At 34.8% G+C, this 15,772-nt stretch overlaps 1 protein-coding gene across 1 annotated transcript; it reads right to left on the reverse strand.

Moving 5' to 3' along the window:
• Nucleotides 1-4,511: 4,511 nt before the first annotated feature.
• LOC129226342 (uncharacterized) lies at nucleotides 4,512-5,768 on the reverse strand. The gene has a single exon (XM_054860943.1). The coding sequence runs from the start codon at nucleotides 5,766-5,768 to the stop codon at nucleotides 4,512-4,514; it is 1,257 nt and encodes a 418-aa protein (XP_054716918.1).
• Between the last annotated feature and the right edge of the window lie 10,004 nt (nucleotides 5,769-15,772).

Below are 15,772 nucleotides of genomic sequence, written 5' to 3' on the forward strand. Positions count from 1 at the left end.
AAGTGTCAAATGAAAAACTATTAAATAAAAACAAAAAACCCCAACTGCGTAAAAACCAAAAAAACTAAAAAGAAAAATGTATCTTTTTTTGGGCTACCAAATAAAGGAACATTCAGTTTATAAGAAACGTCGGACTGCCAGGCAGGATAGATACTACGGAATTTTTTCTTGCACGAACCAGAAAAATCTAAGCTTATTTACAGCATGAAATAACGTGTTTTATCGGTGTTTAGGAGAGACTACGTAGAAGGGTCGGAAAACGTGGGACATTAATTTTTATTGAGTAAAATGTTTTTAACGATGACTGAAGAATTAATTTGAAGGAAGGTGATAACGGGGGGACATGTGGTAATCTTTATCTTTACTAATAATAAAGCTCAAAGTCTCTCTGTCTGGAGGATGTCTGTAGGATGTCTGGATCTCTGTGACAAGCGCCTAGTTCGGCCGATTTTCATGAAATTTGGCAAAGTTAGTTTGTAGCATGGGGGTGTGCACCTCGATGCGATTTTTCAAAAAATTCGATTTTGTTCTTTTTCTATTTCAATTTTAAGAACATTTTCTGAAGCAAAATTATCATAAAATGGACGAGTAAATGACGAAATTATCATGACGTGGAATGGGAGAGCGAATGAACATAGCCAGTTGGCGAGAAATTTGTCATCCATTATTTGTAAATATACAGGCGAACCGAATGAGCTTTTAATTTTAAACTACGGGCAAAGCCGTGCGGGTACCACTAATACCCAAATAAAAAGATAGATGGTCCTGACTTAGGGATAAAACCGTCTATCTTCTCTGGTCTCCCCAAGTAGACTCACCTGTCCAAAGGTTAAGGTGTAATGAACATTAACTCTTTCAGAAAAGAAGAGGCCTTGGCTCCCCACAATAGCTGAATGCATCCGAGAATATTTTCCACCCCTGGAGAGCTAACAAGTATGAACTTGGGGGGGGGGTGTTCAAGGTTAAGAAGAAGTAGTTGATATAAAGAACAGCTGAGGTAGTGAGAAGCAAAGGGATGCAAGTGGCAAAATTAAAAATTTGGAGATAACCAGTACAAATAGTAGGTGAACCTCTCCTCTGTCTTGGGGCAAGAGATGGTACTAGTAACCCTGGTAGGTGCTGCTGTACAGCAAGATTTAGAAAACAATTTCAATGAAAGCCTACCTAGGATCTGATCTGTAAACGCGTTTTACTCGAAATTTAAAATAGTCCACTTGCATCCCTTTGGTTCTCACTGTCTCAATTGGGGGATAATGCCTGCGTTGACAGCAATTTCACTTTCACTTTGAATTTTCAGTGCCACCCGAAACGGTAGAATATCTGTCACTACTTGATGACTAAAAGAAAAAAGTTGGAAGTTACTCAGCGGGTTAAGGAACACATGGAGAGCTTTCAAAAGTGAAACAAAATTGCTGAAAAAGAAAATAGAAGCACTAAATCGGGATTTTTTTTCCAGGAAGAAGTCAGAAGATTTATTCGTCTTAACCGAAACTTTCATTTTGATCTATGTAATTTCCGTGACATTTTTAATGTAATTAAATAGTACACCAAACTTACTTGATAAAGAGTTCGTTTTAGCCGTGATTTCGTATTAACCGAAGTCGTATTGAGAGTTCAACTGTATTTTTAATTTGAAGTAAAGTATCCAACCTAGCATTCTACTTCACTCCCTTCAAAGGATAAATTGAAATTTTCTAAATATCAAAACTTAGAAAAGATCACTTGAATCTCCAGTTCCAGTAAGGGCTGTCCATATAAATTATGCCAAACTTTTTTCAACATCTTTGACTCCTAAGGCCACTTTTGTTACAAAGTCATGCATCACCTTTCCCCTTACTTCCTTCCTTGTCACATGTCACGCTAGTTTCCGCAAGCAAATTCTTAAAATGTGTGATGACACACCTTCTATTACCCCCTCCCTCTCCATATTACAAACTGTTACAATTTCAGGAACCCTCCCCCCCCCCCTCCCTCGTCAAAGCGTGACATCCTTGGCGAGCCCCTAAGGTCTACTCATATCAGAAAAATCAAATTAACGACACTGTATGTTAAACTACTGCTGTGATAACGTCGAGAAAAGCTCAAAGTTGAAATAAAACAGCCTCTTTTGAAGGTAACTAACATAATAATGAAAATGCCTCATTGCTTTCGGGTTAAAAAAAATAATTGAAATTAAACATTTGATGTTTACTTATACTTTCGGCCGTTTACTCCTTTACGTTATTTACTTAGAGTGGGGTAAAAACTATTTTCTGGTGTTTGCTTAGTTGTTCAGGATTGGCAACGAAAAATTGATGATCTTAAAGAAATGTTTGTTTGATATACTTGTGCCGTAAACTATATATATATCGTAAATCTAGGAAAAGAAATATTGACACGGAAATCCACTATGAATTGAAAGTTAAGGTTGAATCTATGGAGTCCGTACCTTTTTTGTTCTTTCAAATTGAACAAACACAAATGCTACTTCTTAGAAAGAGTGATCGTTTGTAAATACGTATAAGCTTTTGTGAATAGTGTCTTTAGCAAATACGTCACAAAGATATCTGTTCCTTCAATTGACATTTAAAACTTCGGTTCTACTTTTTCTTTTTAATTTCATTTGATTAATTATTTTTAGTTTTAGTTTTATTGTTATTATTTTGTAATTTGATGATATATTTAAAGATAGATGATTAATATATTCATTCGCATACAAATAACAAATGTTGGAATTTCTTAAGTTTCTATTGTAAGGTGGGTGTGCTAATAAGGTCGTGTAGACCAATAAAGCCAACACTTTTTTTTATGCAGGATAGCAAAAGTTCCTTAAAACGCAATTTTATCGATATCAGAAAGCATAACTGATGATAAAGTATTATCTACAAGCAGTTTGCTATCAGGCAAAAAAATATCAACAGTTGTTGCAAAAGAGTCTTCGCTCATTTCACAGTAAATTGTTTTTCTTGGTAGTATTTGTTTCATCACTGCAGTTCACTATTTAAAAAAAAGGCTTAATTATTCTGGAAAGCCTAATTTATGTAGTTGGAGAATTCAAAAAAGAAGTCGCTGTGTTCAGATATTTTTTCCTGTGATAAGATATGATCCATATAAAAACAGATTGTGGCCCAATAAGGCCATGATTGGCTTTACTAGGAATTTGATGTCCTTGTTAAGATATCGAAGAATGAAATGAATTGTATAGGGTATTCCGTTTTATATTGCAAGACCTTTATTTTCGCAACTGTTAGTCTTAGATGATACTTCCAATTGCTAAAATGTTCAAAATCAATTACAGAGTTAAGATATTGAAAGTTTGAAGCAAAAATAAAAATGAGTCAAAAAATGCAAAATTTAACTTTTTATACGGGCCCCAGTCCCCTAACTTTAGAGAAATAATCTCCACTGAAAAACAATTCCAGCACAAAACGTTTGATATTAGTTCGATCAATATTCACCGAGATATCAAACGCAGCGTTTTTTTACTCAAACCACTTTTCACTCGCCGTCAATAACACCTTTTGGGGGAAAATATAGCGGTTAACAAGTTTTTAAAATTATATGTGTGCATAGAGTGTGGTTTTTTAAATTGTACGAGGATTTGTAGGGTGTTTGTGCGTATCACGGCATATCATTTGCATTTATTTTTTAATAGCGATGAAAAATATGAATACCTTGTTTTTCTTACTTTGACGACCTGTCATTCTTCCGAAAGGGCGATGAGTTCCAATCTCATCTTCTGTATGGTCCCTTAAAACTTTGAAATGGAATATCTCCTTGAGTTTTGTTCGCACAAATATCAAGCTTTTTGTGTCAGTAATAAATTTCAATGGACATTATTTCTCTAAATATAAGTTAGGGGACCTAAGGCCCGTATAATTCAATTTTGTTTTGCTTCAAACTTTCACTACCTCAACTCTGCATCTGATTTTGAACATTTTTGCAATTGGAAGTATACATCAAGGACTAACGGTTGCGAAAATAGAGGTTTTGTAGGTTAAAACGGAACACCCTGTATGTTTCTGTGCTATATATGCTGCAGATATGGACACCACTCTTTGGGCAAGAGTGTCCAAAAAACAAAAAATAACAACTAATCGCTGTCCCGAATGTGATTATTATTTTTTCTTCATTCCATTCAAATAAATATGGAATTTTGGCTAATGGTTTTGAGTTTATCAAAGGTGGTTGAATGTGTTTTTATATCGACGAAAAAAAATTCTCTTTTTTTTATTTTAAGAGTACTTTGACGTTTTGTCAGAGCTGGTTCTGTTAGGATCCCTTGTTCCTAATAAGTTCAAATCATCTTTATATGCTTAAATTGTTGAAATAAAATTTATATTTTAAAATTTCGGAATTATTAAGTAATCACGATTTGTTTTCCTCATTTCATTGAATTTGACGTTTACGGTTACTTCGGTGGTTTTCGAATTTGACCGTTCGGAGATCCACTGGCCTCTGTGCGCTGGTGCACTTCTTGTGTGGTGGTGCTCATGTGTCCTGAAATTGACTCTATTTATACCCGACCCTCTCTACTTTACACCATACGCTTTCGACAAAAACAGCATCCAGCGCACAACATCCACCATCCAGCACAGCACACAACATCCACCATCCAACACAGCACACAACATCCACCATCCAGCACAGCACACAACATCCACCATCCAGCACAACACACAACATCCACCATCCAGCACAGCACAGCACACAACATCCACCATCCAGCACAGCACAGCACACAACATCCACCATCCAGCACAGCACAGCACACAACATCCACCATCCAACACAGCACAGCACACAACATCCACCATCCAGCACAGCACAGCACACAACATCCACCATCCAGCACAGCACACATCCACCATCCAGCACAGCACACAACATCCACCATCCAGCACAGCACACAACATCCACCATCCAGCACAACACACAACATCCACCATCCAGCACAGCACAGCACACAACATCCACCATCCAGCACAGCACAGCACACAACATCCACCATCCAGCACAGCACAGCACACAACATCCACCATCCAGCACAGCACAGCACACAACATCCACCATCCAGCACAGCACAGCACACAACATCCACCATCCAACACAGCACAGCACACAACATCCACCATCCAGCACAGCACAGCACACAACATCCACCATCCAGCACAGCACAGCACACAACATCCACCATCCAGCACAGCACACATCCACCATCCAGCACAGCACACAACATCCACCATCCAGCACAGCACACAACATCCACCATCCAGCACAACACACAACATCCACCATCCAGCACAGCACAGAACATCCACCATCCAGCACAGCACACAACATCCACCATCCAGCACAACACACAACATCCACCATCCAGCACAGCACACAACATCCACCATCCAGCACAGCACACAACATCCACCATCCAGCACAGCACACAACATCCACCATCCAGTACAGCACAGCACACAATATCCACCATCCAGCACAACACACAACATCCACCATCCAGCACAACACACAACATCCACCATCCAGCACAACACACAACATCCACCATCCAGCACAGCACACAACATCCACCATCCAGCACAGCACACAACATCCACCATCCAGCACAACTCACAACATCCACCTTCCAGCACACAACATCCACTAAGCAGCACAAAACATCCACTAAGCAGCACAAAACATCCACCATCCAACACAAAAATTCCACTATCTAACACAAAACATCCACCCATCCAATACACAACATCCACCATCCAGCACACAACATCTAGCATCCAGCCTCTGGCATTAATTTAAATTTTGGAGTCTTGAATTCAAATTATATTTTCGCAATTATTGCGATAGAGGCCAGTTGTAGAAACAAAAATCCTAACGAGTAGGGTTCTACTGCAGTTCGTTATTGCGGAACACATAACTTGAACACTGTTTGACCACGGATTGTATTTAATTTGGTAATCTGTCAAGTTAAGACGATCTAGCAGGGGAAAAGGAAAAATAGGGATGGGATGCACGCGTTTCATAATTTTACTAGGACCTTATTTATTTTCTTTCTTCATTGAAGGGAAAATGAGGGGAAACAAAATGAGTTTCTATGGAAACAATAAAAATAAAATTAAATGTTTTCATTTCGTCCGGAAATTCAAAAGCGAAATTAGAAACTCAAAATTATGTTGTAAACAAAATAAATCAAATACTTTTTTAGTGAGAATAGAGATCAAATATAGTTTTGATTTAAATATTGTTGAAGTGAATAAATTGTCATTTTTAAAAAACTCAGTCGAAATAAACAGAGGCGAACGCGCACATTTGTATCAGAAAAATTACTATCCCTGAAAGGCAATAGACGCGTCCATTTCCGCTTGAAAACCGGAAATAAGTCTTTCTATATAATCGATGGTCAGACAGTACAGGAAATCAAAAATTAAATTAATGCCAGAGGCTAAATGCTTATGGCTGGTATAATTTATTTATTTATTTTTCTTCCTTAATTTATGTGAGTCATGTGATGAATGTGCAATGGTTGGTGCCATTTGAGTCATAAATAAGCGAGATACTTGTAAAAAACCTTAGATTGGCTTTATTTGGCTCACTTAGCTTGGAGCAGTGCGAATAGTAAAACAATGATTTTGTCGGTAATAATGCCAGTTTCACAATTTAAACGACAGTATGCGAAGAAATGTCTGGTCTCATTATTTTTCGCTTGAAGATAATTGATTTTTACATAAAGTGGCAAATAGAACATACCATTTTGTAATCCAAACACAGTGCCATCGTTGTAATAAAGACAACGTAAATAATGCAGCAGCCATTATTCCTTTAAATCATACATAATTTTAAAAACTATAGGAAACTTCAACTGTTGTAGTTGTCTTGTGACAACTAGGCTGGTAATTTGAGGGGTGCGCTTCTTCACTTTTCCAACTGTACCGTAATTTGGTGTGAAATCCGACTTCCACAGGTACACACATGCCAGTTTATAGGGTATGGAAAATAGTCGCAGCACATGCACGCAAAGAAAGGACACGGACAAAAGAGGGAAATTGCACTCATGCCCGAACCGGGATCCGAACCCAAGACCTCTCATTGCAGTCAGACCACTCTGACCACCAGGCAAAGCGGTCGGAAGTAAACTATAACTAAAGTCTTTTTTTGAGCAATCACATTGCTTATTGTTCTCATTTGACTGTTTTGAATTCCTATGATTTTATTTTCCCCCGCCTCCCACTGCAGCACCCCCCCCCCCCCCCGTTGACCGGCTCCTCCCGATGCTGCTCCTCTAGCGAAAACCGTCTCCAGGTTGCATCCGTGTCCTACACACACACGCATGGAAACATACACCTACACACACACATACCCACACAAACACATCTATATACACCCACACACACACTCATGCCGGTACACAGACACAAACACACGCCTACACACACACACACACACACACACACACACACACACCGACTGCATATACACACTCGTGATTTCGAAAAACATAATTTGAATTCAAAATGTCAGAATTCAAATTATTTATTTATTTATTTATTTATTTTTTAACTTTAGCAACGAAAAAAAAATGTTGATCGCAGAAGTCCTTGAATTGAATACTAACACTGTAATATCGCTGTTAATACCTCATTGTAATAATATTTTTGAAAAGAGAAATATTATTACTCTTTCCTTGTAAAATTCAACATATTTTTGAAGTGGAAAAAGAAAACATGTGGAATTAATATTTCCGTTACACTTTATTTTAATAAATCCCTTAAAGCAAAACTAAAACGTTTGTACTTTATTGAGTATTTTTAAGGTATTCTGAAAACTGATTTTCTTTAAATAGAAAAAAAATATTTTTCATAAGTGTCGTTCTTTCCATATTATCTTCAAAAGACTATTACAGACAAATTGCTCCTTAAACAGACCCCTTTCCTTCGTAGGAGAGCACCGAGGAGACTTCAATAAATACTATTACAGTAAAGTTATCGTAAAATTGGATTGCCCTTATTTTTCTAACGTTAAGATTACATTTCTCTCACGTTTCGCAAGTCCATTTTAAATGTACTTTCTTAAACTTGAAAAATGTCCGTAAAGTTTAGTGAAAACCATAACATTTTTTTCGCTTGACTGTATCTCACGTTTAATTCACATTAAATTCGTCTGTTTAAGTTTGAAAAATGTCGATAAAGCTTAGTGAATACGAAAATATTTTCTAGCTTAAATGTCTCTCGCGTTTAATCCACATTAAATGCTGCCGTTTAAGTTTGGAAAATGGCCATAGTGCTTTTTGAATGCCAAAACGTTTTAAAATAGCTCTTGGAATTGTTTTTATCATTGGAGGAGTATAATCCGTTGTCTTACTGAAAAATAAATAGACAACACATGCGTTTCAGCATTTGAAAGTATTAATACGAAAAACCGTAATACATCTCGTAAGAAATTTATCAAAAGAACAAAATCGTATCTGCACTTCGAGTAAACAATTTTGCCAATGCATAAAGAAACTATATAAATGCTAAGATTTAGTTTTGCTTACCATAAAGCTCTCAGGATTTCAACCTTTTAGTCTTATAAGAACGATACATTTTTCTGTAAAATATTTTCTTCAAGAAAATGTTTAATGCGTCGCTTCGTCTTTGAAGACGCATAAAGTATTTACTACGTATTGCTAAAAGACACGTGGTAAGTCAAAGAAATAAATTTAATATAGTAAGGGGCTGTCTATAAATGATGTCACGTTTTGAGGGGGAGTTCATGAAATTGTGATTTTGTGACAGGGAGGGGAAGAGGATAAAAAGAAGTGTGACACCACGCATTTTTGCTAAAAAATGTTTATAAAAAAGTGTGACATGTGACAAAGAGAGGGGTAAGGTAAAGTGTGACACTTTGTGCGACCTGGGACATAAGTTCTGTTTGATTTTTTTAAAAAGGTATGCATTTTAAAGAAACATTTACATTCAGAAAAAAAAGTTTTAAAATATATTGCTCATTTTTCAGGAAATTATGGTTGAAAGAGAGCAATAAAGGTTTAAAAGAACTGGGCAACAATTAATGTGCACCATCAAGCAAAAAGTGCAAATATTTTCACGAAAAAGTTTAAAATCATTATGTCTTTTTTTTTTTTTTTTTTTTTTTGCTCATAAAGTATATAATCTTAATAATGCAAAAAGCAGTTGTCTTATTATCTGCAAATTTACTTTTTTGTTAACCATCAATATATGTGCCAAATTTTCTGGGAAAAGCCTTATGTTCATTGCTGATTCTCAAAAAAAAAAAAAATACTTAAATATTTTTTCTGGAAACCTATAAAATTTAATTGCCTTCTGTAACAGTCAAGCCCATGTTCTTTATACGAGTATAACACATACTTCATGCATTGAAACAATGATCAAACTTCTAACGTATTTAAAGTCTTTGTGAGGTCAATGTGCAACAACTGATACGTTAATTAAATTTTAATTGCTCTTAATCAGTTTTTCTATTTTGATGTCTATAGTCTATTACAACTTGCACTAAAATTCAAAAAGAAAGAACTAGAGGGAAAGCATCTAGCACATAGCCCCTTGCATTTATTTGAACTTTTACGTCTTGAGTTCAAATTTTGTTTTTCGCAGTCACAAATTGCAATAGGACCCTACCCGTTGAGTTTCCCATTTCTACAAATGGAATGAAATGGAAATGGAGAAGAAACTCACACCTGTCATACAATGACTAGTGATTTTCTAGATTAGGTGGTAATACGAGGCATATCCATGAAATAAAGAAATGGTGAATTGGATGTGGTAACGAAAATATAGATGTTATGGCCAATTTGTAATCGCACGCTTATCATAAAGATCATATTTACAGCGTACACCATTATAGTATTTTTGTTTTTCATAAACCTTAACTGATGGGAATTAGCAATCTGGAAATGTTGTATTTAGATGAAGTTTTGCTATTTAAGTTCATTTATGTAAGTGTTTTTTCTTTTAAAAAAACGTTATTTACACCAAAAAAGAATCTCATTTTAATGTAAAATTGCACAGTTACAAGACGATTTGCAGCTATAATGACGAAAATTCGTCTCTCTAAATAAATATTAGAAACAGCGAGCTAGACTTATACTTGTCGTCATAATAATCTGAAAAATCAAAGCAACTTCAAAAATTGTCAAGTGAGGATAAATAACAATTCGTCATTGCTAAATGAAAATTGTTTATTGCATTTAGCTTAATAGGCCAAATGAAAGTTTGAGATGCAGTTTATCCTACTTTGCTTACAGCTACAAAAGTTTCTATCTAAGAATCATATAACTTGAAAAGCAAGTGACGAGCATTAGATAAGACTTAAATTACCTTCAAAGAGACATCATATTCGTCTCCATGAGAGAAGTTGAATGCTTGGTTGGCTTCTTGAGTGATTAATTACAGCTTAATATTTCTGGATCAAAGATTATTTTTAATTAGATGAGAAATCCCTTCTTCAGCACAAAGCTGGAACATTATCCATAAGTTATTATTCATGAATCTTAGGATATTTGAGCTGCTTGTTTGGCTCAGAAAATCTTCTTTTTAGATTAATTTTTGTTTACATTGCGTTACGTGATAATGCACCCTATTTCAGAAGTTAATTAAAATGGTAAAATCGTTATATTATTGCATCATTATCAAAGCAATCATTCCCATTGTAACCCACTTTCTCTCTCTCTATCTCTCTTTTTTTAATGAAGAAGAAAGCAAAAGTAACTTAGTGCTAAAAATGCTGAAATATAAAATACCACTAAAAACAAGAAAACAAAGTTAAAAATAAATAAAATAGTTGAAAAAGAATTAAAACCTGTAAAAAATTCAAAAAATATTTGGAGATAGAAGGGGGGGGTCTATCTGCCACCCCCATTTCTTTTTAGCGAATAGTTCCATTTGGAAAAGCTGGTTTTAGTCAAAACATCTCGGTTAGAATGTTTCATTCCCGTAATTTATTCACTAATACGATCAATTTGTTTCAACAATGAAACTCGCGCCACGGCATGATAATTTGAAAATGTGTTTTGGTAAAGTTGAACATGCAGGGAAAGGCTTTATTGTGAGAAAGCGGAACTCCATCCGGTAACTTAACTGTTTTGCTGCTAAGACTGTCATTTTAGGAGAATGAAGAAACTAAAAAAAAATTTAACAGTGAACGCTATCTACTGGAGTTTAGGGTTAATCCACTGGAGTTAGAGTTACAATTTCAACCATCAAAATATCACCAAACAGGCTATTGCTTCGTTGAAATGTAGAAGAGAAACAATTTTCATCCGTCATACCTTGACGGATGACTTCTTAGTTTCAAAATAATTTCTAGGGTTTTTTTTTTTTTTTTTTTTTTTGTATATATTACCGTTAAAGTGGGAAATGCATTAGTTCATGAAATAACTATCATGATAAGAACTAGACAAATTTTCAAGCAACAGTTGCAAAGAATGTAAAAATTAACAAAATCAAATTTTTTATTTTTGTGAACTGTAATGCTAACATAAATATTTCTTATTGTTATTTTGATAAATATTTTTTTATTAAGTGTATGCACCGCTGTGAAAAGATGCGGAAAATAATTTTTTAATGATTGTAAGTGGAAATCCCGACAATAATTTAATATGAAGCTCATTTGGATTCTCGCCAAATACCGAAAAACTGACGCTGGAATCGGCAGCTCATAGTTTGGGCCAATTTTTTCCTCAATTGACGCCAATTCTTCACGTTCTTTCCATTTTATTGCTTTCCTTTTCTGTTGAAAGTTCACCTTTATTGCGCTAAAGGAGGCTTAACTTCAATATAAAAAAATGTAATTGTGATTCATTAGTTTGTTACTATTGTTTCGTACTCAAACGTACATTAAAAAACTAATTTTCCTAAGCAAGGACGTAGACTAGTTCTTTAAGCATAATATTTAAGTGTATTTTTGTGGGAACCGAAAATAAAAAGCTTTTCAACTGAAAATAAAAACAAAAAAGGTTCTTTTCTTAACAGCCAGTAACTTTACGATCTTTGAGATTACATTTAAAGAAACGGGCACCCGAAAGTGTTAATGCAATATAAGTGCACATAAATTTTAAAAGCACATCAAAATTCATGCAGAGTTAGAAAAAACAGCCAAAATCATGAATAGAAACAATGGAATGTTTTTACTTCTGAAAGAAACTTAAAGGAAATGAAAGTTTTATTTTTTAACGTCCTTCCTTCAGTTCTTTACTGTTCTGAGTAAAAAGAAAAATAGCTCCTTTATTTGTATCTACATACACCGTACGCATCGTTCCCCTGATAATTTTCGCCGAGCGGAGTATTTAAACAAATGCCAAAAAGGAAATTGTGTTTTGTAATATCCGCTTTGGGGCATTTGAATTGCAATTTTAAAGAATTTCAAATCATGAATATAGTTAGCATGCCGAGATACGATTTAAAAGAAAAGATAAAGACACCCATTCATTCTATTGTGTGAAATTTATTCTCTTAACTTATTTTGCTATTTGTAATGACATTTATTATTGGAAGACACGAGCAATCTCTTGAATTGAACATTTTTTTTATTATTGTTAATATTTCGTTAAAGAAACTATCTTAATATATTAGCATCAAGTATTAGACACAGCTCTGAAGTTTTACCTATTCGCAACTCCAATATACTATAGGGGGAGCTGCAGCCACTGTCTAATGGCGGATGAAAAAGGTAAAACAAACAAATGCCGTAACTTATAACTTGCTTTGACGCTTAGTGAATGACAGTAATTTTTTACCGTGTTAGTGGGAAGTTTTTTTTTCTATTCTCCTCAAATTATATTACACCACAAACTCTCTGAAGCCTGTAATTTACCCCAAAGAAAACACGTGGAATGGAATGTTTTACCTTTTTCGGCAGTGTTATTAATCACCGCAAGGTAGCCTATTCGAGCTCTGGAGTTGCGAATACGTTGGCAAGTGTTGCGTTGCTGATATTTATTCCATTAAATTCATTTTTAAAAATTAAGATCGTCAATGAATACCAAAACAATGAACTAAAATTCTAACGGATGTTTTAGCTGTGATATTTAATTTTTCACAAACTCATAAAAGTAATGGTTAATTGGTTCGACCGTACTTCAATACGCAGCTTGCCCTCGCTTAACCTGCAAGAACTCAACTTTCGCCAGTTAGTAGTAGCTACCTTTTGCAAAAATGGTGAAAATATAATGCAGTGTTCAGAAAATGACATTTGAAGTAAAAAAGAAAATTTGGAAAAAAAATACAAATATAACTTTTTGTGCGGCTCTAAGTCCTCGTAACTAAGTTTATAAAAAAAATTCCCATAAAAAGAAACCTAGGACAAACTCAAAAAAATTTGCACTGGTATGACGAATATTCACCAAAAAATGAAACAGCTTTTTGTGACACTTTATATCAATTACGTATATCTTTAAAGGGGAAATATAGCTGCTAACATGGGTTTAAAATTATATGCGTGCATGGAGAGTGGTTTTTCAAATTATAAGCGCATTTTTATAGTTGGAACAAACCTAACCAGGCAGCATTGTGAAGGTATGCAGATCCTAATCAAAGCATTACGATATTACCAAGTTAGGTTTGCCCAAACTTAAGAGTGTTTCTAAATATTGCAGCATAACATTTGCATTTATTTTTCTAACAGTTAAGAAAAAAATTATTTTTTTTTACTTCGACAACATTTCATTATTTCATTCTTCTGAAAGGATATGTTTCAATTGTATTCATCTTCAGAACACTTCCTACTCCGTGGCTTATCTCCTTGATATTTGGAAGCAAATGTTGCAATTTTTTGCGTTGGTATTATTTTTCAATCGATTATTTCCATAAAAATAATAATGAGAACATAGGGGGCAGATAAAAAGTTAGATCGCATTTTTTGTACCAAATTTCATTTTTGCTTCAAACTTTCAGTGCCGTAATTCTTCACCTTATTCTGAACATCTTTACAGCGAAAAGTATGCAACCAGAACTAACGGTTGAAGTACATTCCTAGATGTACACTAGGTGCATACTCGACCTGAAAAAAAGGTCATGTAGGCTAAACAGGGACACGTTGTATGTAAAAAAATGAATGAAACAGAACGAATAGGTACGTACATACCAACCAGTGGTTGCAATACCGATATACCGGAATACCGAGTACTGGTATTTTCATTTGTTTTGCAATTTCATTTTCACTATTTGCTGAGATAAAACACCGGTATTAGCTGAAAATAATAAATAATATTTAACTGGAGAGTTTTCAATATAACTTGTCAAATATCTACTTTTATTTTTCATGCAAATTTAATTTTCGATGGGACTGATTAAAATCAATCTGTTTAAGATTACAAAATGACATTTTCATCACCAGATGGTGAATTGCATTTATTGTTTTTGTAAGTTTATGTGTCCAACGTGTTCCCATTTTTCTCATTTCCTTCATCACTCACTTGCCCCCCCCCCCTCTCTTTTGGGAAAGTATTTTAATTGTAATTACGAATATATTTGTACCATGAATAATTTATTTCAGCCATCAGTTGCTTCGCTAATTATCTTCACGCTTGGTGAAATAATATTTAGTTTTGAAAAACTGCATAATCAACTGTAACGTATTTTCAGAATTTTTACTTCCTTTTACAAAAAAGGAATTATTGTATTCGCGAAAAAAATTTCACTCAAAAATCGACCTTAATTTATATTTTGCTCACCCCCTAATGAATGTTGAGTTTTTTTTTCGACTCGACCACACGTGGATAAGTGCCTAAGAAAGTATAAACACGCGAAAGTAACCATTTTGACGATTCCCCAGTTAATTACGAGGAGTTTTCTCGTGACGTCTATATGTACGTATGTATGTGCGTACGTATGTCGCATAACTCAAGAACGGAATGTCCTAGAAAGTTGAAATTTGGTACGTAGACTCCTAGTGGGGTATTAGTTGTGCACCTCCTCTTTTGGTTGCATTCAGAGATTTCTAAAGGGGTCTTTTGCCCCTTTTGGGGGAGAAACAATTGATAATTTCGATGTAAGCTCAAGTGGTGTTACAATTTGATAGACAATTGGCGATATATCGCCAGTCTTTTTGTCGCCAAGTTTTGCCGCCAACTTGGTGACAAATTTGGCGATTTTTTTTTTATCTGGCTTTAATCTGGCCATTGTTGGTGATATTTAGAGAGTAAGCTAATGAATCACATTAAAACTGCCAATAATGAGAAAATGACATTAAATTGGAGTAAAAGGAAGTCATGTGATGCACACATCAGCTCGTTTATTTACGTAATTGTAAAGAAATTAGAAAAGAGAATGAAAAAGAATGAAAGAATCTAAAAAAAGATCAAATTTAGTTAAGTTCCTCCGAAATTTCAAACCATAGGGTTAATAAAGAACAAACACAAACCTATCCTGATCGAGAGAAATCGTGGAAGACAATGTTAATATTGAAAGAGAATTGTCGCTTGAAAATCAATTACAACTAACCATGATTAATAATATTATAAAAACAAATTACTGACAATACAAACGAAACACATGCACACAAAAAAGATGTATCCAAATTCAACGCACAACAGACCGAATTATTTGGAAATGAAAGACTGAGATAATTAGAGGAGGTGTATCGCGCATTATTAACAACAGTACCACCGACCTGGGTGAATTCAGGCAGAATGTTTTCATCTGCATCAAATATGTTTACTAAAATTAACGTTTTAGAGACACTTCGATAGATGCATTATGTATATTACTACTGATGATTTTTACATTACATTTGTTCCCTCATTTCTTGCAAGTTCACGATAAATTTT

The sequence above is a fragment of the Uloborus diversus genome, chromosome 7, assembly GCF_026930045.1.
Source record: "Uloborus diversus isolate 005 chromosome 7, Udiv.v.3.1, whole genome shotgun sequence".
Taxonomy (NCBI): Eukaryota; Metazoa; Arthropoda; class Arachnida; order Araneae; family Uloboridae; genus Uloborus; species Uloborus diversus.

Coding starts and splice junctions, on each gene's coding strand:
- LOC129226342 (XM_054860943.1), bottom strand. CDS start 5,768: ATGCTAGATGTTGTGTGCTGGATGGTGGATGTTGTGTATTGGATGGGT.